The sequence below is a fragment of the Pecten maximus genome, chromosome 19 (genome assembly GCF_902652985.1).
Source record: "Pecten maximus chromosome 19, xPecMax1.1, whole genome shotgun sequence".
NCBI classification, from domain to species: domain Eukaryota; kingdom Metazoa; phylum Mollusca; class Bivalvia; order Pectinida; family Pectinidae; genus Pecten; species Pecten maximus.
Window position 1 is genome coordinate 6204225 of NC_047033.1, and position 26242 is coordinate 6230466.

The window sequence follows — 26242 nt, forward strand, 5'->3', positions numbered from 1 at the left end:
CGGACAGACAGACAGACAGACAGACAGACGGACAGACGGACGGAGGGTAAACCTATAGTCCCCCCGTTTTTCAAACGGCAGGGGACTAATAATGAAGATGGGAGTTTATACATATAAAGGAGAGTTTCAAAGGAACATCAAATCTGTCTTTTTTCATTTGAAAGTCCATGAATTATTTGTATCATAGTTCTATCAATTAACAAATTGGAAGTATTAATCAATAGAGTGAAATCACAAGAAATATTTGAGAAAAGCAGAGATTTGTCTAAAATAGGTGTCAATTTTGCCAGTCTAAACTTTTTTTTGGCTGTTTTCACGTTGGGCTACAAGGAATCTTTCATGCTCAGAAGATGCAAAGTTCCAATATCTGAAGAATCATACATTATCAAAATATCAGTAACTATAATTCAAATTTTTACAAATTACTTAATTGGGTATTTATTGTATTGCCATTTTTTAGCATACAGTTATCATCACAGTAGTCTCTTTGTTTCATTTTGCTGGAAAGTGAAATATAAAGTATTCAACCTTATAAACACACTGTGTACTTATGTAAAGACAAAAGGATGCACTTACTATAACAAAATACCGGAAAAGTTTCCAAGAGAAATCTGGATGTAAAAAAAACCATTTTGTTATTTACATCTCTTTATGAAGGAAAAACATGTCCACAGCCTTTCGTTAAAAGACTGTATAAAAAGATCCTTGTCATTAGTAGGTAAGGAACTTTTCATATGTTTCAATTAGCACAAACATCCTCTTTCCTGAAAAAGGTGGGGTTGTACCTATATGGGCAGATGTGCTTATTAGGTCGAATATGGTAGTGAATCACTGAAAAATTGTTTGTTACTGCTTTAATACTGAACAAATGATAAGTCAGTTTTGAAAAATAAGTGATCCTCAGAAAATTTTGAGCATGTGGTTGCATAGCTTAATGGCTTCCATCTTCTAGTACTCGTCTTTCTTATCTCATCAAGTCTCTTCTCTATTTTTCTTCCTTTTCTTCGTAAAATTCCCGAAGCCAATTCATATCCGTGTCTTCCAGTATATACGGATTAACAGTCTCTTGACTTTTCTCATCGTACTTAGGCCCAACAGCCCAGAGAGTTTCAAGGTCGTACATCTCTCGTACCTCTTCTTTAAATACGTGTAGGATAATGTTGCCTACAAGGTAAAAGAAAACATGATAATTCATCAAATTAGAGTCACCCACTGGATGTAAACTTATAGTAAAACTAGAAAATGTCTGTAAGACGTAAATGACCCTGCGGTCATCTGATACCTGAAACATGTACAATCATGTACAAGCTATCACACTTAGAAGAGATTTTAATATTCCTATGGCGTTTCCCCTCTTTGGTATCACCATCTCTATAACATATTGAGACAGCATGGGAGTCAAACTCAATGATGATTATAATGTATCAGGTTATAAAACAGCTGTTTAAGAGTTGATTATTGTAATTATATTAAATATCATGAGGTTACCTTCCTATATGTTATGGATATCTGATCAATATCCTAGAAAGACAATGGAACGGTCAGAAAAATATTAAAAAGTTTGATGAAAATCTATCAAAGGATGAAGTTGCTAGGGTTTTAAATTGAATCAGGACTGGACAGAACAGTGACTTTGACTCTGAAACACAAAAACTGATAATCAGGTAATGTTGTAACTAGGTGTTGAAATTGAACTGCAATGGGACGTGATGAGACAAGATGAACATGGGCAAAGCTACATGTATATTGCCCCCTCCCCCCCCCCCCTTATTTTTGGCGGGGGCATAAATATAGCCCCCCCCCCCCCCCCCCCCCAATTCTTAAAGATTTCAATATGTATCAGATATAGACAGTGGTAGACACAGGAATAAGAAGTTAGCAATAGACAAGTGATTTTATACACGGTGTTAGAACTGATAAGAATAGTTAGGTGGTATTTATACACCAGTTGTACATGTACAGTAGACATTCCCTTTATACATTCAGTATAGACAGGCAAAGTTTCATTCATGTTTTCTTTTAAAATGATGGCATTTCTTTTTAAATAATTAATACAAGTCCTACTTAATTTTTGTAAATGCTTTTTAATCTAAAGAAAATTTATCTTCATTTAAATTTCACACACAATATGCCGCATTGCGTAGTACTGGTATGAATGATATAACTAGAGTACATTCGCTTCCGCTTATTCTTTTGTTAATTGTTTCATGTTGGAGAGTGTTCTTTACCTAGATCAAAGGCAGTCCATTGTCCATCATCTACTCCAGAAACCAAAGGGTACTTGTCAGATGGGTTTTTCTTTAATTTATACTGAAATACACAGAATGGTAACAGTGAAACATTTGCATTCACTATCTTTAGGAATGATGGTCAAATTTCCAAAGATGACTCATGCAAAGCACATAATCACATATATTACTCTATACTATCTCAAGAAAAATTTAACACTACTAACTTCTTATAATGTTTTTATTTAGATGTTCTAGTCTCTGCAACAGAACTATATCTTTTAACGACAAAAAAAAAGAAAGAAAAAGAAACAACAACAACCAAAGATCTGTTTTTGATTTACTCCGCTGAAAACTAAAACATTGTTAAATGAAGATGGTGTATGAGTTAGTGTATTTTCAATATCGGTACTAGTATATAATGTGTGTGCACATGATGTTTATGTATTGTGAATAATTCATGATGTCCTAGAAACATGTATGCTAGTGTATTGGTTATGTGCAAATTGGTGGCCAGGTAGCTCAAAACGTTTGATTATCTGTCTAGAGTTTGGAGGTTCTGGGTTTGAGTCCTGGTCTGGTTATTGTATTTTAATTATTCTCTCTACTTCAGCTAGCTTAAGATCTCTAGCTATTTTGTGGTTAACACACCAAAACAGTGCCTGTCATAAGTTTCTTGCTGTGTTATATCCTCTAACATTGTAGGATTATTTTCATCTCCTGTTATACATTATATAGATACAAAATGTGGTGATTCGGAGATATTTCTGAGATAAAAGCTAAAAAAAACAAAGTAGTGCAACTGTTCTATAAGCAGACACTGATACTGATGCTGAATTGTGAAATGATCTTTTTGTTTAAGTTAAATACTCATGAAGTTGATACACATGTTGACAAATTGAACAATAATAACAATTAAATAAGTCAGAGAGACAGCATTATAAGGAAGACTTACAGTTGATATTAAATAAGTCAGAGAGACAGCATTATAAGGAAGACTTACAGTTGATATAACGTTTTTGGTTATGGCTTTCATGTGGCGGTAAGACCAGGCAGTTACAATGACAATGTAATCTCCCAGCTTCAGGTGATCCGGCATGCGCAGCACACATACATCTTTGGCATTGTCAGCCTTGAGTAGAACCACTAGTTCCTCAATGTCAAAGACACCTGTCACTCCCCCTGATTGACAAATAGATTTCGAGAATTTAAGAAGTAATTAAGTATATAATGTAATTAAAAACATAAGAGCTTTATATATTTCCCCCGAAAAAAAATCTTTGATGTGACAATCAAAACAGGACATGACAGAACTTCCTATCTATACTTAGCCCAAGTTTCAATGTCCATATATATCTGTAAACAATGTCCATATGTGTAACTGTATCATACAATTTCTAAGTATCTCCTTTGATCCACGTACATACATCTTGTATATTACAGACAGTTGGGATCAGGAATTTGTGAAAAGTCCATGTGGAATGTGCTTATAGTGATCATAAGACTATCGTAACAGTAGGTCAATTAACAAACTATTACTATTGTGATACTACATTTTGGTAACTACCGTAAGTTTATATATCACAAATGCCAGTGACAGTTTTCTTTCCTAGAAAAAACGTAAAATTAACTTGTGTTTATAATGGCGCCATTGCAAAAGTGAAACATTTTGTCACTGGCACATGAGATTTAAAGTGTGTCACACTGCTAAATTAAGAGTGAGGAATCAAAACTGAAAGTGGATGCAGGATTATTCCGTTTGTAAATTTCATCAGACCTAGCTATGATTGCCTGAAAGTATCAATTGTAAATACATGTAGCTCCGATGATTACGGGATACGGGACTGTCAGTTTTAGAAGTATTCTGCCTAATATGTGTACTTTGTACATGTGCTTACAAAAAAGATCAGAAAACAAAAAAATAAAAGAGGTGCGCTGAATAGAACCATGCATGTAAAAGGAAAAGTTTCCATGTGAAATCGAGTCAAAAATTGAAATACCAACTTTTTTCCCACTCATTTACATTTATGTAGTTAAACTATTCTAGGGTCACAGTTATATCAAATAGGTAGCTGCAGAAAATAATCGAAAATTAGTGTAAAAAAATAAGTCATAACGTAAGATCAAACCAAACCAAAAAGTAGTTCATCTTATATTTTATCGATATTTTTTTGTCGTTTACAAACGATTAAGAAGATTTAAATTTATTTGCAACCATTAAAAGTTTTGTTTGTTTTAGAATTAAAAATATTGACAAAAAAAAAAAAAAAAAAAAGAAGACCAAGACATGTTGTAATTAAGATGTACATCAATTGTAATTTCTATAAGGTGAAACTGCATGATTGCCATCATTATATATAATCTTACTTCTAAGGTCAAACTGATTCCCATCACTATATGTAATCTTACTTTTGAGGTCGATTGGAGATTCCCAGTCTGGATGTTTTTCTGGTTCGAATGTGTCTGGAAACTCTTCTACTTCTTCGAAGTCATCCACAGGATCAAGACTGATGAACCCCCCTATATCTAGGTCAGGTTCTTTTGCAGTAGCCTGTTTTTCTTGTGAAAGTTTACCACTATGTTCAGTATCCGAGATAAAATCCTCCTCCTCTTCCGAATCTGAAGTCAAATCATCCTCTTCTTCGGAACTTGAACTATCACTTGAGGAAGATGAGGAGTCACTATCATAACTACTGTTACTAACATCCTCCTGTCTTTTGTTTTTATCTATGATTTTGTCACTGTTTTTTTTCATTTTATTTTCTGAACCTGCAACAGGTTGATTTGTCGGACTCCCAGAATATGTAGAAAAATCCTCTCGAATTTCTTTTAGTAGGTCTTTTAAATACGGATCATCTTTTAGTATATTGTCATCGTTGTTATCATTAAAACAACATGGGGATGAAGAAAACATCCTAGATTGTGAAGAAGTTGACCTAGAATTGGGTTGACAATTTATAGATGTGGCCATGGGCCTGACGTTCCAGTTTTGGGAGTTGAGTTTGTGTGTCAAATCACCAGTTTTATTCACACTAGAAATGAAAGATGTTTTTTTCTTTGTTAATCTACACAAGTGTTTATATCTTTTGACTTGTAGAAGATTGCCATGTCTTGTGTTAAGAAGACGACATTGATATTTGTTTGGTTTAATATTTCTTAAACTGTATGTGAACATACTAGCACATGTCATTCCAAGGACATGTAATTTATCCATTGTCAATTAAATTAGATTGTTGAAGCTAGGACTGTTGTGCTCATGGTTTCTTTTGCAAAGAAGTAAAACCTGCAAAAAATTAAGTTACAATGTAAAAATAATATTCTGAAAGGTACATGACGTCCAATTGATCTAGGATCATATACATGTATGCATGCTTTTGGAATCATATCATAGTCCTCAGACATGTACATTATCAACCTTCCTGTGAAATATGGCCACATATGTCATAAATTTAAACAAACCTGATAGTCATGCATTCATTCATCCCAGCATCATACTACAATGACTTACTATAAAGTCTTTATATCTTTGTGTATATGTAAGTATTTTTTGTTGTCTCACCTTTTTATAATAGAATATATACATTAATGAACGTAAACTTATGAAATAAGTTATATCAACTTTATCAGTCACTTTTGTTGGCCTGGATGAAAGCTTGTGAGGATATTGTAGGAGAAAAGCACCCGAGTACCCAGAGGGGTCATGGGAAGTAACTGTGTAGTATCTGTTGGTCAGGTTTGATTGGAGAGTAAAGCCCACCTGTCTAGGTAAATCATAATGCCACCAGATCTAGACTACCCTAAAAGGCTGGATAATGGACTGCAGATGCTGTTATATGATCATAGCCCATGTGAGCTGAAAATATTCGTGATCAGCTCTATGCAGCTCAAAATACAATGAAATTAAATACTATAGATGAATACAATACAATACAAGTCTTTATTAATGAATTCCGGCCCATATGGGCGGCTGGGGCAATATAGGAAATACAATCACAAAGAGGTAGAGTGGCCAAAAGACCGATGAATGGACAAGCATTTATACTATCATAAATTACAAACACAAACACAAAATTGCTTGTAACTTGCTCATGATGTAACCTATGACTTGGAAGTCAGCTAGATTGGCTATTACAAAATCATTACACAGTGGACAATATAACTTACATGCATGACCATAACAAGCCCGAGCTCCCTCTGTCCTTAACACCAGACTTGGAAATTCTGACAGATACATATACATTTTTTTTATATGCATGTACACTGTACAGTGCTGATGTCTGCTGTCTACTGTGATGGGAATCAGATTTGTGTAGGTTTAGTTAGCTTTATACTAGCGAAATTGGGGAGAGCCACGGATTTTGTTTACGTATGCTAATGATTTGGCGCTAATTGTAAGTGTGTGCAAACGTCCCCTTTTGGACGTAGTCCATTGGTTGGGAATGCCTGCACGTGCATATGGGGAGTTGGGAATATAAAAAGCCGTGAGCGTTCAGGATTTGGTTACTCTGTTTCGGACTTGCAGCAAAAAGGTAGGGGTAAAATTAGAGTCCTGGTTGATACGGCAATATATAATAGGGTTATGTTATATAGACCTCGGGGCTTTTCTTCCTCCAAGGAAGGAGGTCCCTGGGTCATTAGAACAAATAAAATGACTCCCCTCGCCCGTCCAAGGTGCCACAGTGTGTCCCAAAATAAATTCAGTGGAGGATGCGCCTGGTGCGCTGACCACCTCCACCCCAAATCTTAGTGAGGATGTGCCTAGTGCGCTGGCCACCTCCACCCCAAATAATGTAGAGGATGCGCCTGGTGACATGGTATCAGGGCCAGTGGAAACACGGGCTAGCTATATAAAGCTTAACAGTTGCTATAGACAACCCCCCCCCCCCCCCCCCCCCCCCCCCACACACACACACACCATCGCCACCACACACGCGCGCGTAATCTTATCAATAGTAAGTGACAACCCTTTTTATCAGTTGTATCTGTCTCGCTACACTGAATCCGTGGACCACACACACTGTCATCCAGTGTTACATTATCACCTACTGACTGACTGACTGATCTTACCTTACAACAACCTTTGAAACGACCCAATCTCTCCTCCTCGTGAGAAGATTTGTCAGTGTCAATTGAACTCAAATTTTTATAGAGCTGTTTTCTCATTCAAATCAAACGCTTACAAGACTCTTCTATCTTACGGTTTTATCGTAATCACATAAATGCTTCTCATTCATACAATTTTATTATGAACTGAATAAGCGTGAAAATGACGACGATATACCCCCCGACGATACACTGGTAAGTTGAATGATACAGTGGTATAGCCTATAGGCCTATACAAAGAACTGTTCCACTGCAACTCTATTGGATGTCGTTAAGTCATAACTCGACCGAAACAGCCGAGAAGCAAAATACGGATATGAAAATAATTGTGAATGTGCAACCTCCTGCTCCCTGCAAAGTGTTCGCCGCTAGACCTAACGCGTACATTGTACATTGTTATGATTGTACGTTAGGCCAACTGTCAATAACCACACATGGGGATGTACATGTAGCCATCCTGTGAATACCTTGTATACATTCTTAAATATTTATCACTACCTCTTGTGTTTACAACATTGTCTCCTGTTGCTATAAGTCTGTACGCTTTTTGAAAACAAAAAATGTTCATTGGAATCCCCAAGGCTTTTAGATATTAGATTCTATATAGTTCCATAATTATAAGAAACGTTTAGTTTTTACATTAACTTGTGAACATTTTTGTTAAATCTTTTTTTTCCTCTTGTCAGATTTGGTGGAGTACTCTTGTATCAGACGAAAGTAGCTGAACATTGATAGAAGATTTTGAGAAGTTCTAACAGGAAAGAAGAAAAAAGAAACCTAAGAGCATAAATTAAAAAGAAATGGCATCTATATTATGGCTTCCAGTGATAGTTTGCACTGCAACTTTCTACTTATATATTCTGTCTACAAATGTACCTGAAATGGACTACACAGGCAAAAACTGTACCAGGTAATACAAATATGTCAACTGAACCACAGGTTTATGAGGAGGCATACATGTTCATTGTAGCTCACCAATCACAAATACTTTTCTTCTTTAAAGTGGAAACTGCCCATTTTTCATTTACTTATATGTGCTGTGGATCACCGACTGCTTAGGCGAAAGCAGAGATGTAAATACAGTGTATGAAATTAATAAATTATGAAAATTCTTAAAATTGTTACAGAAATTGAAATCCCTTAGCCAAAATTTTGTAACTTTTGACAGGCTAACGTTCACCACCTTGCAAATCCAGTTCATACTCACTATGTTGAAGCAATACATGTGTTCATTGTAAAACACTGATTTTATTTCATTATTATTGTGGTAAAATGAATTTGTTAATAATGTAATCATAGACTGTTTCCCGGCCAACACTGAAATTTCATAGACGACCGTGTTTTTTATAGCCCGGCTATCAAACCTTACTTTTGTAACACGTATATTTACAGAGACTTTATATCGCTCTCTGTGAAATGCAATTAGCAACCGTGCAACCATTAATGTTTTAAAGACAATACATGTAGATGAATAATTTGTAACTTTATTGTGGTATTAAATTTGCAAATTTTAGATGTAGCATGTAAATTACATGCACATTTTCTGTTTTGTATCCATGTATATATTTACATTATATGACATATATGTATTAAGATAGCTATAATTTACATGTCTGAATAATTTTGTTGGGATTCTGCTGACATTAATTTACATCATTTTAAGAAACATGTATATATGATAATTATGAAGATACATCCTTTTTTTTTTGTAGCGAGGACCTAAAATTCCCACGGAATCTTAAAGAATTGACCAGCCTGGCTATCCTTCTTCAGGAATACAAGACTGACCACATATCATATGTCCTTCTACTGTTCTGCAGTGCCTACCTCTATAAACAGTCCTTTCGCCATTCCAGGATCTGTGTTCATGGTAAAAAATATTATACACAAAATCTAGACACAAAAATATATTTAAAGTATATTTGGTCTGAAATTTACAGGAACACTACCATTTCCTATTTTGATATGATAAATATGAAGTTTTATTTCTTTACAACAACTGTGAAACCATTAAAGTTGTTTCAACTTTTATCCCTATATTATTAGTCGCTCTAGATCTTGTTGGTCTAGATATGACAGAATATGCTACAGAATGTGGGATCTTAATGTAGAAAGAAACTGTAGAACAAAGAAAACCCATGTTGTTGGGCAGGTGACCCGGGATAACAATAGAAACTGGGGACAACTACAGGACTGTTTGGCCTTTTGTTTTGATTAACATTTGCCAAAATAACACTGTAAGCTTACAGATAATTATGATTTTGCAGACCCTTACATACAATGTCCTTACCTATGTTATTAAAACCTCAGTTGCTGACTATAACTACTTAATATATCCTACAAATTTTGTTTGAACAGAACCTGTTAGCTGGGGCTTTGTTCCCTACATGGCTTGGCTTTGTCATTGTCTGTACTCTGACAGCCTGTGGGGCCACCTGTTGTTACACATGGTCAAAACTGTGTGGGAAAGAATACGTCATCAGATTCTTTCCAGATAAAGTCAGTTTTCTACAGCAAAAGGTAGGTCACTCTAAATTCATTCATACTCTACAACATGTCACCTTTTTGAAATTCCTCTTAGGAAGATGGCATAATTAAGGGAAAAAAAATACTTTGAAAAGGAATACAAAAAAACCCCCACACAATTTAATAGATTTTAATTGATATTTATTTAAATAAATGAACCCTACATGTAGCTAGTCCTGATTTCCTGTACCATTATAATGGTAATTCATTTCTGCAAAAAATACCTTCATTGAATTATTCTGTTGATACAGTATTCAATTGGTGATATAAGCTCATTCCAGGTAATAAGGCAATACATAGATGTTCAGTAGAATGTTTAGAAACAGTATCTCATTTTTCAGGCAATAAATCCAACATTGTGTATAAAGTTTTTGTATCGTATACCTGGGCTTATTACAGGATAAATATCGTTGTTGAATAATAACATATCAACAACAATACAAATGAAGTATACTTTGTTCATTGGTCATGACGTATGTAAGTTTAATTACATGTTTATAATATTGTATTCTTGTTTTTGATAAAAGGTAAAGGATAACATGGACAGCCTGTTTTATTTCCTGCTGTTCTTGAGATTTTTCCCGATGACGCCAAACTGGTTCCTAAACATCGCATCACCGATTGTCAACATTCCAGTACACATGTTCTTCCTCTCTGTGTTCATAGGTGAGTGTCTGTGTGAGCATGTGACATATATGTCAATGTCTGTGTGAGCATGTGACATATATGTGAGTGTCTGTGTGAGCATGTGACATATAGGTGAGTGTCTGTGTGAGCATGTGACATATAGGTGAGTGTCTGTGTGAGCATGTGACATATAGGTGAGTGTCTGTGTGAGCATGTGACATATACATGTAGGTCAGTGTCTGTGTGAGCATGTGACATATAGGTCAGTGTCTTTGTTAGCATGTGACATATAGGTCAGTGTCTGTGTGAACATGTGACCTATAGGTCAGTGTCTGTGTGAGCATGTGACCTATAGGTCAGTGTCTGTGTGAGCATGTGACATATAGGTCGGTGTCTGTGTGAGCATGTGACATATAGGTCAGTGTCTGTGTGAGCATGTGACATATAGGTCAGTGTCTGTGTGAGCATGTGACATATTGGTCAGTGTCTGTGTGAGCATGTGACCTATATTTTATTTTGTTATTATGTGTAGTGTACCTCCCCCCGGAGAACTCGTCTAGATCGATGGATCCCGAAATATTTTTTAGTGAATTGTTACTTAAGGTCCACCAATATCAAAATGACGGTCACATATGTATACTTGGAGATTTTAATTCAAGAATTGGGGACTTGAGTGATTACGTTGAAGGGGTCGACCAGATCCCGCCGAGAGAATATGTAGACGTTAGTATCAATAGCAACGGTGACTCATTTCTTGGCTTTTGTATTGATACGAACATGTGCACTTTAAATGGCCGGTGTGGTCAACATACTTATACTTGTATTTCTTCCAAAGGGAAGTCGGTGGTGGACTATATGATTGTACCTCATGAGGACCTGAGTTTCTTCTCGAATTTTAACGTACATATAATGTCCGATGTAATAAGTAAGTTGGGAGTTACGGTACCTACAAGCATTCCCGACCATTCGTACTTAGAATGTTATGTGGATGTTCCTCGTGTTGATGTACCCTCTACTACATGTAAACCAAATATTAGCCAGTCATCGCAGCGAAATATTAGTTTTAGTGCTAGAAAAATTCCGAGTGATTTTCTTATGAGTAATAACTGTTTGGAGCGACTTGAGGCCACTATTCAGTCATTAGAAACAAAAGTGAACGACGTACGCCAAATGGACGACGCTTACGACGCATTCCAAACATTTATATGGAAGGAATTAGAAAGTGTCGGTGCTAGAACAAAGGATAACGCGTATATGTCAAATCTGAGTCGGAAATCACTGTATAAACCTTACTGGGACGATAAACTCCAGTGTCTCTGGGACGTAGTATGTGTAAAGGAGCGTTTATGGCTTAAAAATAATGGTTCATCGGCAGCGCGACGTCAGCTGAAGCAAGATTATTGTAATGCCCGCAAAATATTTGACCGCTTACATAGGAAATATAAACGGCAATATCAAGCAAGGAAACAACAAAAATTACACGATAAACTCCTCAGCCAATCAAAAACGAGAGATTTTTGGAAAGATATAGGAAAAATAGGTATCGTGAATGATCGTGCTAAGAAAATTCCTATGGAGGTAAAGGATTCTGACGGCAATATCATCAGTAACCCGGAATTGGTAGTAAACCGATGGGGAAAAGACTACGAGTCACTTTACAAAACTAATACAGTGAGCGATGAATTTGACAGCGATCATTATTGTGAAATTAAACGGCTCGTTGGTGATAGCAGTGATCGTGAAAGCAACGACGACGATTTGATATCGCTGAACTCTCCTATTCGGATGGAGGAAGTCGTTAAGGCTGTGGAGGCAGCAAAGCTGAATAAAGCTGCGGGAATAGATGCCATACCACCGGAAGCATTAAAGAATGAAGGTTGTGTAAGGATGCTTTTTACCATTATATCAGCGTGTTTTAACCATGGAATAGTGCCGCAGAAATGGAGAGAGGGGATAATTAATCCGCTAATTAAACCAAATAGTACTGACCCACGGGTGCCACTTTCATACAGAGGCATTACACTTATTTCTGTGCCGTGTAAGATCTATTGTTCTATACTTAATAGGAGACTGACAACGTGGTTGGAAAACAATGGAAAGTTAGCAGATGAACAGAACGGTTTCCGTAAAAGCAGGAGCTGCCAGGAACATATATATACCCTACATAGTATCATTAATAACCGGAGGAACTCTAAACTGTCTACATACGCATGTTTCATAGATCTCAGGAAGGCGTTTGATACAGTTGATAGAACGTGTCTATGGTATAAGCTACAAGTATGTGGCGTGCGCGGGAAAATCCTTACAGCCATACAATCGTTATATCAAGATTTAAAATGCTACGTTAGAGTGAATGATGTATTGACAGCGGGGTTCAACGTTGACCGCGGTTTAAAACAGGGATGTTTGACGTCGCCCGCCATTTTCTCTATATACATAAACGATCTTATAACTGAGCTACGAGATTCCAACCTCGGGATACATTTGGACGGGACAGACATTACTTCATTACTATATGCGGATGATATCGCGCTTATAGCGTCTGACCCCGATAAGCTTCAGAAGCTACTCGACATTGTAACAGATTGGTGTTATAAATGGAGGTTAAATATTAACCGGGAAAAAACTAATGTGGTTCACTTCCGGCCCAGATCATTTCCTGTGACAGATTCTACATTCCATTGCGGCGGTACCGAGTTAGAAATCGTAAAGGAATACAAATACCTAGGACTCTGGTTCGACGAACATTTAGACATGAAACTCGCCATACGGGAGCTTTCTAAATCGGCCGGAAGAGCGTTAGGAGCATTAACTTCCAAATTTATTGCTTCCGGTGGGATGTCGTATATAGTATTTACCAAGCTATACGAGACTATTGTTGAACCAATACTGTTTTATTGTTCAGCCATATGGGGACAGACTGAACATAGGCTAATAAATAATATTCAGAACCGAGCTATGAGGATTTATTTAGGTGTGTCCAGAAATACTTCTAACGCGGGTAAAATCGGTGATATGGGTTGGATATCGTGTCTAGCCAAACAGCGGATAGAGGTTTTTAGACTGTGCTGTAGACTGAAATCAGTGGATTGTGATAGACTTTTGTATAAAGTCCATAAGTGGTCAGAGAGGAAGGGAAAGTCCTGGGATGCTAACGCAAATAAACTAGCAAAACATTACCAAGTCGACCAAATCATCACGAGGGCTACCGGAGCTACGAAAGCGGTCATGCGCGATATTTCTAAAAAAGTTTTTAAGTTAGATGAACAGTCATGGTTTACAAGGGTCTGGACAGATAGTGGGCAACAAAATGGTAATAAGCTGAGAACTTATAGATTGTTTAAGAAAGATTTAATACCTGAAACTTATGTAACCAGTATTATGCCTAGATCACACAGGAGCGTTTTAGCTAAACTACGATGTGGAAGTTTGCCACTATGTATAGAGACTGGTCGCTATTTTAAACCTGCAATACAATTATGTGATAGACTGTGTACATATTGTAAATCTAAATCTGTTGAATCTGAAATTCATTTTTTATGCGAGTGTGATTATTATAATGAAATCCGGGAACCTCTTTTTATTAAGGCTAATGACATCTCATCAGATTTTTTAGATATGTGTTCGAAAGATAAATTTATATTTTTAATGAATGAGGCATCTCTGCAGTGTTTTATAGCTAGAACAGTGTTTTTATGTATGAGAAAACGTCGTTCTTTTAATCATGATTGATTTGTGTTAATGTTGTATATTAATTTCTGTGTCTCGTAAGCCAAATACTGGCTGGGCATTTTATAAATCATGCATTGTTTTAGTTAAAACTATTATGTATGTATTTTAAAATGTGTGACACGCTAATAAAATATTTATTATTATTATTATTATTATTATTATTATTTACCTATAGGTGAGTGTCTGTGTGAGCATGTGACATATAGGTGAGTGTCTGTGTGAGCATGTGACATATAGGTGAGTGTCTGTGTGAGCATGTGACATATAGGTGAGTGTCTGTGTGAGCATGTGACATATAGGTGAGTGTCTGTGTGAGCATGTGACATATAGGTGAGTGTCTGTGTGAGCATGTGACATATAGGTGAGTGTCTGTGTGAGCATGTGACATATAGGTGAGTGTCTGTGTGAGCATGTGACATATAGGTGAGTGTCTGTGTGAGCATGACATATAGGTGAGTGTCTGTGAGCATGTGACATATAGGTCGGTGTCTGTGTGAGCATGTGACCTATAGGTGAGTGTCTGTGTGAGCATGTGACCTATAGGTGAGTGTCTGTGTGAGCATGTGACATATAGGTGAGTGTCTGTGTGAGCATGTGACATATATGTGAGTGTCTGTGTGAGCATGTGACATATATGGAGGTATGAATATCAAGGTAATAAGGAAAAAGTTCATGAGCCTTTAGATTATTAATTTATATAATGAGTTTGATATTATATTACCATGAGTGTAAGATTTTGTTGATTAAATAAATCATATCTATAAGAAAATGAATTGGAATATTCTGAAATTTATTTTAAAATTAGACTGACTAATTTGTCTTGAATAGTAGGTAAATTTTAAACCACCAAAATAATAATGTGATGACATTATGACATCATTTATTTATGACATCACAGTAGTGTTATTACATGTGTGTTACGATGTGACATTATCATATATGACATGACAGAACATGTAATAAATATGTATCATCTTAATTTTTCAATCATTCTTGTAAATGAAGATTAAAAGCAAACCTTAAATTTGTATACTGTCCTTATGTATTTTCAGGTTTAATTCCATACAACTTCATATGTGTTCAGACTGGCAGTATGCTATCTGAACTCCGATCTATAGAGGATATATTTACGCCCTGGACGATGGCCAAGCTAGGATTTATAGCAGTGATGGCACTTGTGCCAGGGCTGGTCACAAAGAGACTAAAGAAGAACATTAAGACTGACTGACTAGATAAAGAGAAAATTTAGTTAATATTTATCCTATATATTTACAGTAAATCCGGGTTTTTTTACGGAGACATTTTTTATATTGTTGATAATAACCTTTTATTGATAATGCTACATACCATGGATAGGAACTCTACAAAACTGTGATGTGATTTATAAAAAATTTGTAGGAACTGAAAATCTGTATTGATTGAACAATATTGTATGTTATTTAAGATATGTGGTGATTTACATTCCTTGTATTCCTGACAGTTCTTGGAGTCTTGTCCTATATACTGTACTAATATTGATATCTACAATTGTTTTTCTCATTACTCTTAACATACACAGTTATCCTATTTTAGTGGTTTTCACACTAGAAGAATTACGTTAATTCTGCTAATGGCACTTTCTATATACTGTTTCAATGTAAAATAATTTTGGCACGCCATTTAATCTACAATGTATGTGCTAATTTGTTAAATTAGGAAATGCTCTAAAATCACAGTATGCCAAATAAAGTATATTTACAGTAGTTTCAAAGATTCAATTGAATAATAAAAAATAGCATTGAAAAGGTAATGAAGAAAAGTATGGTGCATTTCGAAATTTTTGCCACAAATTTACCAATTTTGCTGCAAACCTTCACTTGTATTGAACTATTAAAAACAATCTGTTCTATTGAATGTATGTTATTGTAGATGAAATATGGGTTCAGTCCGGTGTATATTTAATTATTGATATGCATAATACATGTAGTTCAATGCATGCAGTGAAATGTAATCAGTTGTGCCGTTGTTGTCATATTATTGTACAAGACACAACTGGCGATCACCAATGCCTATATTGCCATTTCATGTAAATATGTTATTTAGTAATTTAATGGTACGTGTCTACACAGTAACAATTTAAATTATTTTTAAATTATTTGTGTTTGTGTTGCTGTGGTAAGACCACATAACCATCCAGTATTTTATAGTGAAAACATCAAAATTTTATGATATATACATCAAATACATGTCTCAATTACACAGTAAGGGCATCTCATGAACATGATTACTTTTCTGTTGGACTTTAAATGGAATTTTAAAGTTAAGACATGTAGTGTTAAAAACACATGTTTTTACCTTTCTTACAAAAAAACATAGATAATTTACAAATTAATAACTTTTTTTTTATTCAAAAGTTCACAATGAATTTTGATTATGTTATAGACTATATATATATGTAACTACATGTATATACCGAAAGCTAGTACAGTACACAGGTAGTTTGCAGAAAGATTTGAGGGATATGATCTTGTCAAAAGTTTTTCCATTAATCAAGCCATTCCATTATCTGGCCTCTTTTGGCTAGGGAACAAAGGTGGCAGGAGGTACAGGGAGCGACTATAATTAAGAAAATACTAGAGTATTGATAGAACTATCCTGCATAAGAAATATATTTCACTCGTATGACAGGATATTTCAATATTTTTCACTTGTGCTTCGCACTCGTGAAAATATCAATATTCTGTCATACTCGTGAAATATATGTTATATTCAACGGGAAACCATTCAATATCCTATATATTTTATTCAGAGTTTCATTCCTGTTTGGGTTGACACTTTTTAACAATTGAATATTATTTTCTTTTAATTTTTCAAATTTTACTTTTATTATAATAATTATAATATAAAGTGAAAATGAATTACTGTTCAAAGATTAAGCATGAAACATTGTGATTTTTCAGCAAGGTATCTTGAGATGTTGCATGTTTAAATAATCAAATGCATACCTTGATTATTGTCATTGTTATTTGAAGAGATACATATTGTTTTAAAATATAACCATAACGAAAAAAGATCGCAAACTCACAATACCTGGTATCATATACTGTACTTGTATTTGATTTGTTAGGATAAATTTTTCCTTTTATCATGCATTTTTTTAATAAAAAATTGAAATGCTCAAGAATCTTTAAAGTTCCAAATCATTCTCTAAACTTCTCACAAAAACAATATTTCAGTTACCAAGATGAAAATTAACTCACAAAATAAGTTCACAGAATGCTTTAAAACTTAGACAAAAGAGACAATCAAAAGAGTGTTTGATCAACTTAATATCATCCCATAATAAATGTGTTGATTTAAGGTTTGTATTTTTCTCCTTTTGCCCTGTTATACAGAGCTATAAATAACTCAAAATCATATACATGTACATCAAATATATTTTATCTTTACATGATGATAAAGATGAGTTTAACAGAAAACCAACAACTGTGATAGAATTGGGAACAAATATTTAGTCATTGAAATAGAGATTCTAATACAAATTTATGATGTTAAATGTCAGCGTTATTGGGCACATATATATGGTTATTTGTATATATTTGAGATATGTTGCTTTTCATATCTTGTTTGCTAAAAGTTTAACTACAAATTCTCAATTTCAGTAAATGCTTTATTTTATTCCCAATGCATTAAATTGTATTCTGTCATTTTGCTCTCAGGCTATCATAAATATGGTTAAACTGTCATGTACTTAAGGATAGTGATATGATGCTTTTGTTTTGATTGAAAAGTCTTGTTAATTTAATGATCAACAATGAAAAATGCTATATAATGATTGTCATAAAAAAGGAAGTATATCAACTTATCATTAACAAATGAAAAAAAAACTGGGATGGGGTGTCAAGGTCAATGTTGCCATTTTTATTGGGGGCTGGTAGGGGACAAGGTCAAGGTCAATGTTGCCATTTTTAGTGTAAGCATGTACGGCATTGCTTTAGATGAAACTTGCCAGGATAACTAGAGCAAATGTCCGATTTGATAAAAATTGATTTGGCAAATGATTTGAAACATTTGGGCATGGGAATAGGTCACTTCTTATTCAAGAACTAATAGTTTTGTGAGGCAAAATTATACCTTCAAGGGCCAGTTGATTTATACATTATCTAATATAGAGATATTTCTATTATCAGTTCAATAGGATCTAAATTTACAATCTGGTTATGTAGATTTTATTTTGTAGCAAAACATAATATAAACTAAATATTACATGAAAAAATACGAGGGTAAATACAACCATGACATTCTTTTGTATTTTGTTACATTAAGCAAGATTCGTTTTTACCTATATTGCATATCAAAATTTATTACATTTTTACCAGTGAAATATCAAAAATTATTCATTCTATAAAAGTGATATTTTTCACTAGTGAAAAATATCACTTTTGCTGATTTGACCAATCAAATTAATGATTAGAAAATACAAAAATAATTGACCAATCAGAAATCCCGACATATATGTCAGCACCTGGACAGGGGGGACTACTTTTTTTGTTAACAAATAATCGCTGTACACACACATGTAGGCCTAGTTAGCATACGGGGTAGGTTTTTCGTTGATAAAAAATGTAATAAACAGAATATCTAACAGTGTCTTCAGTAATACCAAATATATTTCACTCGTGTGGCTAATATTTTGATATTTTTCACTCGTGCTGCGCACTCGTGAAAAATATCAAAATATTAGCCCCACTCATGAAATATATTTGGTATTACTGAAGACACTGTTAGATATCCTCTATGTCTGTGATGCTTATTATACAGTACATAGTTAGTAGATTCTGTACTCACTGAAGACTGCATTAATATTGGACTGCTGAACATAGAACCCATGAAAACTCTAATCATTAAACCATGAAAACAATGAACTTTTATTTCAGTTTTTTTCATGGTGCCATAAAAATGCGATGATTATAAACAAATGGTCAGTACACTGTAAATGCAAGCAATTCTCCAATGAAATATTTTCATTATTATTGTCATAAAGCCATTAAAAATCCCATGGCCATGTCATTAACATCACCCAATGAAAGCATGGTCTTGAAGCATAGTCTTGATTACTTTTCATTGAATCAGTTTCAGTAGTGCTGCTGTAATTTCTCCAAATACAAATTATTGTTTCGATGGTCCCTAACGCAGATTCTAGAGCCGTCATGTCTTCCAAATAATTAAATCTTTTATGAGTAACCTGGATTTGCGAGTTTTTATCAAAGCCTAGCCTTACAGTTTAGCAATTATATATATATATACAACATGTATAGGATTGCTGAGATGCCATGAAAGCGCTATAAAGACGAGTTGTCGAGTTTTTCTTTTTCTTTATGTATAACTTTTTTCGTAGGGAACATACTTAAGTTTTTATAATATATTTAAGCATTGAACTGCTTTCATTTGGAAGTTATGGGCTGATGAATTAAATGAAGCGCACTAGCGCTTCATATTGAATTTGCCTTTGTCCAGTTGGCATTCATCAGCCCATAACTTCCAAATGAAAGCAGTTCAATGCTTATATTTACATTTGACAACGAATTTGAAAGACTATATCCAGGAATTTTACTCTGATAATGAATGAACAAACTTATCGTCAAAGACGGAACAGCCTTTTCAACAGCCATCTTTCGTTATCGCCGACGTGACAATTATGACGTCACTATAATAATGACGTCATAATAAAGATTTGGAAGTTATGGGCTCATAACTTCCAAGTGAGCTTGGTAAAGTTATATAGTGGGGCTGCAGTGTAAATGTAAATATATATAAATATATACCCTGGTACAGTGTCTTGAGCTAAGTTTGGTATTGTTTAACATCATAACAGCTATACAGTGTCTTGAAGATATTGAATGAAGTACTATTATTTTAGATCAAATAGCAAAATAATATTGTTTTGCTTTTTTCCTGCTCATACTCAGTTTTGTTTTAATTTGGTGTACTCTTGCCAAATTGTTTGTTACCGTATATCCTAGTCAAAAAATATTTTTATGTACAATTTATAATTGTTTTCTAAGGTGATTAATGTTAATATTGGATACTATAGAACAAAATACCACAGATTCAACATAATATTATCGAAAAGGCATTCCAGATTCATTCTAAAATGCTATTCGATATAGGTTTTACGTTTTGATAGTTTAAAATGAAAAAAAAAAAAAAAGTTTCACTGTTTTTTTTATTAAATAGATTAAGTTTCTAAGATTCATTTTTGTTCATCTCTACTTCATTTGTTTTAAGGAAAAGAATGACCATGCAGTATTTTCAGTATTAAAATCCATTGAATACTTTATCATCAATCACCTTCTCATGAATCCTTGATTGCCTCCTAATATCAAACCATAGGTGCTTAGCACGTTTATAAGTCCAAGATCGACTATAGACTAATATATAGAGTATATATTAGATTATAATCGGTCTTGGACTTATAAACGTGCTAAGCACCTATGGTCAAACCAACAACTAGGGTATATTATTTTTGTGAACGTTTTATTATTATTTCATGAAAATAAACAGTTCAACATACTTCTATTTATTTGTTTAAAACTTCTTTATATATATATATCTGAAAAAAACGTACTCCAGTTTATGGTGCCCACTTCATGCTGTTCAGAGCAATTGTAGTAAAGGGCCTTTCCGTAGACACAACTACAGGAAAGAATGGATCGGTTTCCCTAGAGAAACGCAAATTAATATTTGTAGGTATCGAAACGTACGATTTACAATAAAAGCTGTCGTGGTAAATGCCCTCTTTCCTTTGGCCATCATGATCTTATTGCCAAAACTAATAAATGCATATAACGCTCATATAAGGGTTCTTACTGTGGGAAGAAATGGAAGTACCCGTAGGAATCCATGTTGATTGAGAAGGTGACCCCCGGTATGTTTATTAAACCAGAGACGTCGACTTCTGGTTATTATCAATAGAAACAAGAGCTGTTGGAGAACAGCATAGCTCCTCTCACAAATTTTTGTGAATGAATAAGTATGCAATTTTGAAAACCATATACAAATTTATATATATATCTTAATTATCTATTGACAAACAATCGGGAGGCGAGCTATGCTGTTGTAAATAGAGTAAATATATTAAAGAATTGCTTTTGGACCTATTTCTTTTATTTTTGGATAAAAAAAGCATCCTAATGAGAGTTGTCTCCCTTGAAAAATGTGGAACCGTATAAATTGTTTAATATCGGCATTTTCACAATGTTTTTTTTCCAGTTCCCTCTAAGAAGGGATAGTGTAAGCCCAGGGGGACTCTTTTACCAAATGTGAGCACCTTCACAGGAACCCTAATACCATGTTTTACAGTGCCTTTCAACACTCGCGAATAAAACTTAACGCATGAAATATTCGAAGTCCAAAACATTAAAAAAAAAAAAAAAAAAAAGATTTAAAATGAAAAAATCCAATTTTGTTATAGTTTTACTCCAGGAAAGGATAGTCTTACTCCCGGATGACTCTATTGCCAAATATCAACACCCTATGTAGTACAATTAAAAAGTGATGCATTATTACCGTTTAACTCCAAAAACTTAACGAAGAAATATATAAGTCCAAAAATTTGAAAAATCTGTTTCCCCCCCCAAAAAAAATCCTTTTAGTTTAACTCCGGTAGAGGATAGTTTAACTCTAGACGGACTCTATTGCCAAATATCAGCACTCTAGAAATGTATTAATTCCTTTCAACACTTGCACCAAAAACTTAACGCAACAATATTATAAGCCTAAACAATTTCAAAAATCTGCCCCCCGCCCCCTCCATCTGAAAAATCTTTTAGTTTTACTCTGGCAGGGGATAGTTTAACCCCCAGAGGACCATATTACCATAAATTACTATGCAATTCAACACTTGCACCAAAAACTTAACATTTGAAAAACCAACGCCGACGCCGGGGTGACAACATAAGCTCTTCCTCTTCTCCGAAGAGACGAGCTAAAAATATTAGCCCTCCTCCAACTTTAGTATGATTAGGGTCTTTTTATTTTAATTAATACTATCCAGAAGCAGACGCCTGTGATTAAACCCAGCCCACCCAACCAACCACTAGACTACCTGAACACACAGTCATCTTTTTCGCGACATTGCAAGCGGATTGACATGCCAAATCGTGTCCACTGACGTCATAAACCAGAAAGTCAGAATATTTACAGAACTTCAAAGCGTCATACATTAAAACAGTTTACATTACTAGTAAGTGATGATAATGGAATTGTAACATTAATAGAATATTATTGATAAATGGACAACGTAATATGAAAAATACTTAAAGTACATTATTTTACTCTTGTACAATCCATAATGCAATCAATACATGCTAACCACTTTATAAAATCAACCAATCAAAAAGCTCAATATAAGTTAAACAGTGGACATACGATCAAATCATTTGTGCTTTTCAAAGCATTATGGACAAATGTGCTAATTGTTTCAGTAGAGATGACAATCCATAGTCACTTACGCGTTTTGATCATCAAATGACACAAATGATATTGAAATCCATAGCACACGTAAATTCGGAACTCTGATAGGAGGCTGGGTTTTCAAAAGTTGTACCCGAGGATACATTTGGTAATATACCCTTTGCACTGCAAGTATGATAACTCAGTATATTCAGTAATTCATCACTAATTGGCACCGTTAATGTAGCCGCTTGCAAATAAACCAATAGTAATCACTATAGTTGCGATCAGGAAGAACCAGAAACAGAAAAAATCAATTGCTGACGTAACATCTGGCCAAGTCACCTCTTCCGTTTTTTCAGGATCCACGACTGATTCGGCAGGTGGCATTTCAGAAGTTTCTTTTGGAAGTATTTCCTTTGTTTCTTTCCGTGCAAGGAAAAACTCGTCTTCAATTTTACTGCTATCATCAACTTTCTTATGCGATTTCTTACACTGCAATATTTTGCTTGAACGAATCATATATAGGAAAACTTTTGAAATTTCATGAGAACTATCGCGGAAGTGAAGTCTAAGCTCTAACGTTGTAATAATGACGATTGCTGTTCCCATCAACACCAGTATTACTAAGTACATACTCAGTAAGGACATTGACGAGCTTTCCGGAAGTGACGCACTTACAATTGTTAGAAAGACAGCAAACGCTAAATACACTGTCATGACATAGCCCATCTTCTCTCCGCTTTCTATAGGAAGGGCAAAAACGAACACAGAAAGTAATGACAGCAATAAAATGGGTAGAACCACATTAAGGAGAATGTACTGCGGTTTTCTTTGAACAGTTATTGTATACGTAACCAGCGCTCCAAACTGACTCGATACCGAAGCCTCGGAAGAAGTCTTTACGATATCCCACTCACCGTTGGACTGGTATTCTTGAAGGACAACACCATTGCTTCCCACTGCGATAGTAATATCACTCAACGGGTTCGTCCAAACTCCAAATTTTAACGAACATGTTTGTTGATCGAATGGAAAATGTTTGATATTTATAGAGCATTTTGTATCAAATACCTCAAATGGACGCCATATTACGCTGCCATCGAATGAAACTGTAGTCAGTATGAAATTATCCCCAAGCTCCACCAGTTTAGAAAAACCATTTTCCAGAGCAATATCAGGTTTCCAGATGATGTCTTGTGGAAGGTAAATGGTCATAGTATCGTTATAATCAGACGGGTTCCATTTTAAATATTCGTCTGTCCACATTATGAAAAGGGATGCCGTGGTTGTCATTTTTTCTTGGACTTCACTGATGTCTGATATAGCAACTAGGTCCAAATCCACATGCAGGTTCGTAGGGGTTGAGAGATCTAAACTTGGTCGAACCCTCTTGTTGTAGGAGTTTGTGGTGAAGATATTTGTATAGAGCGCTTTCACGTTATCACTCGTAGCAGAATGGACAGTACCTGACTGACTAGCCGCTCCAATAAGAAGCAATACAAGTAAGTTACAAACCATTGTTTTCACCGAATCCTTGACACTTGTAATTATTTGAGCTAAAATGCTTCACACAAACACCCAAATAAGATGAGCTGAAAAGTTATCCCGATATTAACTGTAATGAAGCATACACAGCAATGTTTCTACAACACGTCTAGACAGATAAGGTGAATAAGTCATTCTAATTTCAGTGGTCATCTGACACAGATATCTATCGATTTGATAGCTACATATACCAACATGTCAAAGCAAATTCAATACTCACTATGACTGCAAATAAGTGTTAATCAATCTGTTTACATGGTAAATCAATCGTGTCCCACCCGTGAGCAGTAACAGAGTCGATCCATTTATCATCAGAAATAAGTTCCACAGGACGATAATTACATTTGAATCTTCTCTGATATGCTTCGTAAATGTCTCAGGTAAAATGAAGACAACGCCTTATTTTCATTTTGGTTTCAATAATGCAGTTATATCCCGAGTGTGACTGTGAAAACAAAGTCCCCGATAAACTTCGAATGCTCTATAATTTACGATAAATGCACTGTTGGTTCTCTAGTTAATGTCCAGATGGTTACCGTTTTTCACTTTAGATTTGTTTTCGACCGCATGTCTCATGTAATAGTAACTCAAAAATAAATTGTTTCTTGATTAATAATCTCTCACTAATGTTTAAATCCGGGATTAAAAGGACACGTGGCCTTTAATGAAATAATAACAATATTTAATCTCGCTATGGCTTCCACCGGTCAGGCGGGTAAACACTGATTATATGAAATAAGTGTATTTACCTACTCGTAAGTCCCAAGACTTTGATATAAAAACAGCTATATAATCCTTGTGTTGGGGACAACTTGCTGATGGTGTATCGTATACACATCAAAAATAAATCGACTTTAGCATATAACGACTAAGCCGCTTTGATGTCGATGTATAGTTTTAACTGTAAGGTGTTAACTGTATTTAGTAATATTTGGTATTATCCTGTATGTATAGTCATTGTACATTGCGATCCAGGTGTCTAGGGTTTCGATTTTCCAATCAGACGTGAAATGGTATGGTGTCACCTTCCTCACCATTTGTGTTTACTCGGGGTTCTCCAGCCTTCTCCCACTGTTATATCTATTATTTATAACTATCCACACGTGTCTCCATTTTGTGGAACTCTCCTGTAAATAAGCAAGAAAAAGTTTGCAAAGGAAAGAAAATGGTTGTCTGATCTCTCACTACCAAGCTTAAGATCGAGTTAATACGATTAATTCCCCAACTGTCATGCCGTAACTTACTACACCACGACAGAGAAATATCTATTATAGAGACGCGACCTAATGCTTTAATGACGCAGAGCCAGAGACCCGGTCGGGATAAGACTTATCTGCCATCATCATTTCGGGGCTGCGATAGCTCTGTCGGTTAGAGCTCCAGTCACAATATCTCTGTGCGTTTCTCTGGAAGCTTGAGAAATGTACGATGGCCGACAGCGGCCGCCAAATAACAACTACAGAGTAATAGATTTGTGTACATGTACATTTTCTAGACGTACAGTACAACTACTCTATATTGCAAAATGCGTACATGTACATTTTGCAACTTGTCATGTACAGTACAACTACTCAATATTGCATAATGCGTACATGTACAATTTGCAACTTGTCATGTACAGTACAACTACTCAATATTGCATAATGCGTACATGTACATTTTGCAACTTGTCATGTACAGTACAAGTACCTAATATCCATTAACATTCCTAACATTCGAATCCAACATTCCACGATTTGACGGTATGAAATTGAGGTTACTTGGTGTAGGAGGATACGTCTTGCATAGGGTTGAGCACGTGGTGACTTATTTTCCGAATGCCTTTTAGTCCGAAGACTCAATAGTTCGAAGACCCAACATTCCAAAGGCTCGATAGTCCGAAGGCCCGCTAGTCCGTAATAGGTAAATATACTAATACATGTTGTGCAGTAATGTTGATATTTAGTTTTATATTAACATTACTCAAAAATTTCACTAAATCTTTTTTTAACGCCAATTGTGAAAAATAAGAAATTAAAGATAAAGACAGATTCAAAATCAAATGG

The 26242-nt window shown here is 35.0% G+C and overlaps 3 protein-coding genes across 4 annotated transcripts; 1 reads left to right on the forward strand and 2 right to left on the reverse strand.

The window, feature by feature from the left end:
- Positions 1-217: 217 nt before the first annotated feature.
- On the reverse strand, positions 218-24800 carry LOC117317734. Of its 2 annotated transcripts, none has more exons than XM_033872642.1 (5): positions 24418-24800; positions 4638-5511; positions 3232-3410; positions 2229-2310; positions 218-1164 (listed from the first exon to the last, which is right to left on the reverse strand). In XM_033872642.1, exons 2-5 carry the CDS (start codon positions 5440-5442, stop codon positions 986-988), a joined length of 1245 nt encoding a protein of 414 aa, XP_033728533.1. In that variant the 5' UTR covers positions 5443-5511; positions 24418-24800; the 3' UTR covers positions 218-985. The 2 variants fall into 2 exon arrangements, with proteins under 2 accessions (XP_033728533.1, XP_033728531.1); XM_033872640.1 differs by lacking the exon at positions 24418-24800 and adding an exon at positions 7296-7442.
- LOC117318065 (transmembrane protein 41A-A-like) lies at positions 7495-17791 on the forward strand. The gene is given in 6 exon segments (XM_033873067.1): positions 7495-7526; positions 9044-9173; positions 9175-9201; positions 9690-9851; positions 10385-10523; positions 15269-17791. Coding segments are annotated over 6 exon segments (666 nt in total). The 3' UTR covers positions 15445-17791.
- LOC117317733 (neuronal acetylcholine receptor subunit alpha-6-like) lies at positions 22514-24424 on the reverse strand. The gene is made up of 2 exons (XM_033872639.1): positions 23099-24424; positions 22514-23062 (listed from the first exon to the last, which is right to left on the reverse strand). Exons 1-2 carry the CDS (start codon positions 24168-24170, stop codon positions 22875-22877), a joined length of 1260 nt encoding a protein of 419 aa, XP_033728530.1. The 5' UTR covers positions 24171-24424; the 3' UTR covers positions 22514-22874.
- Positions 24801-26242: the final 1442 nt, after the last annotated feature.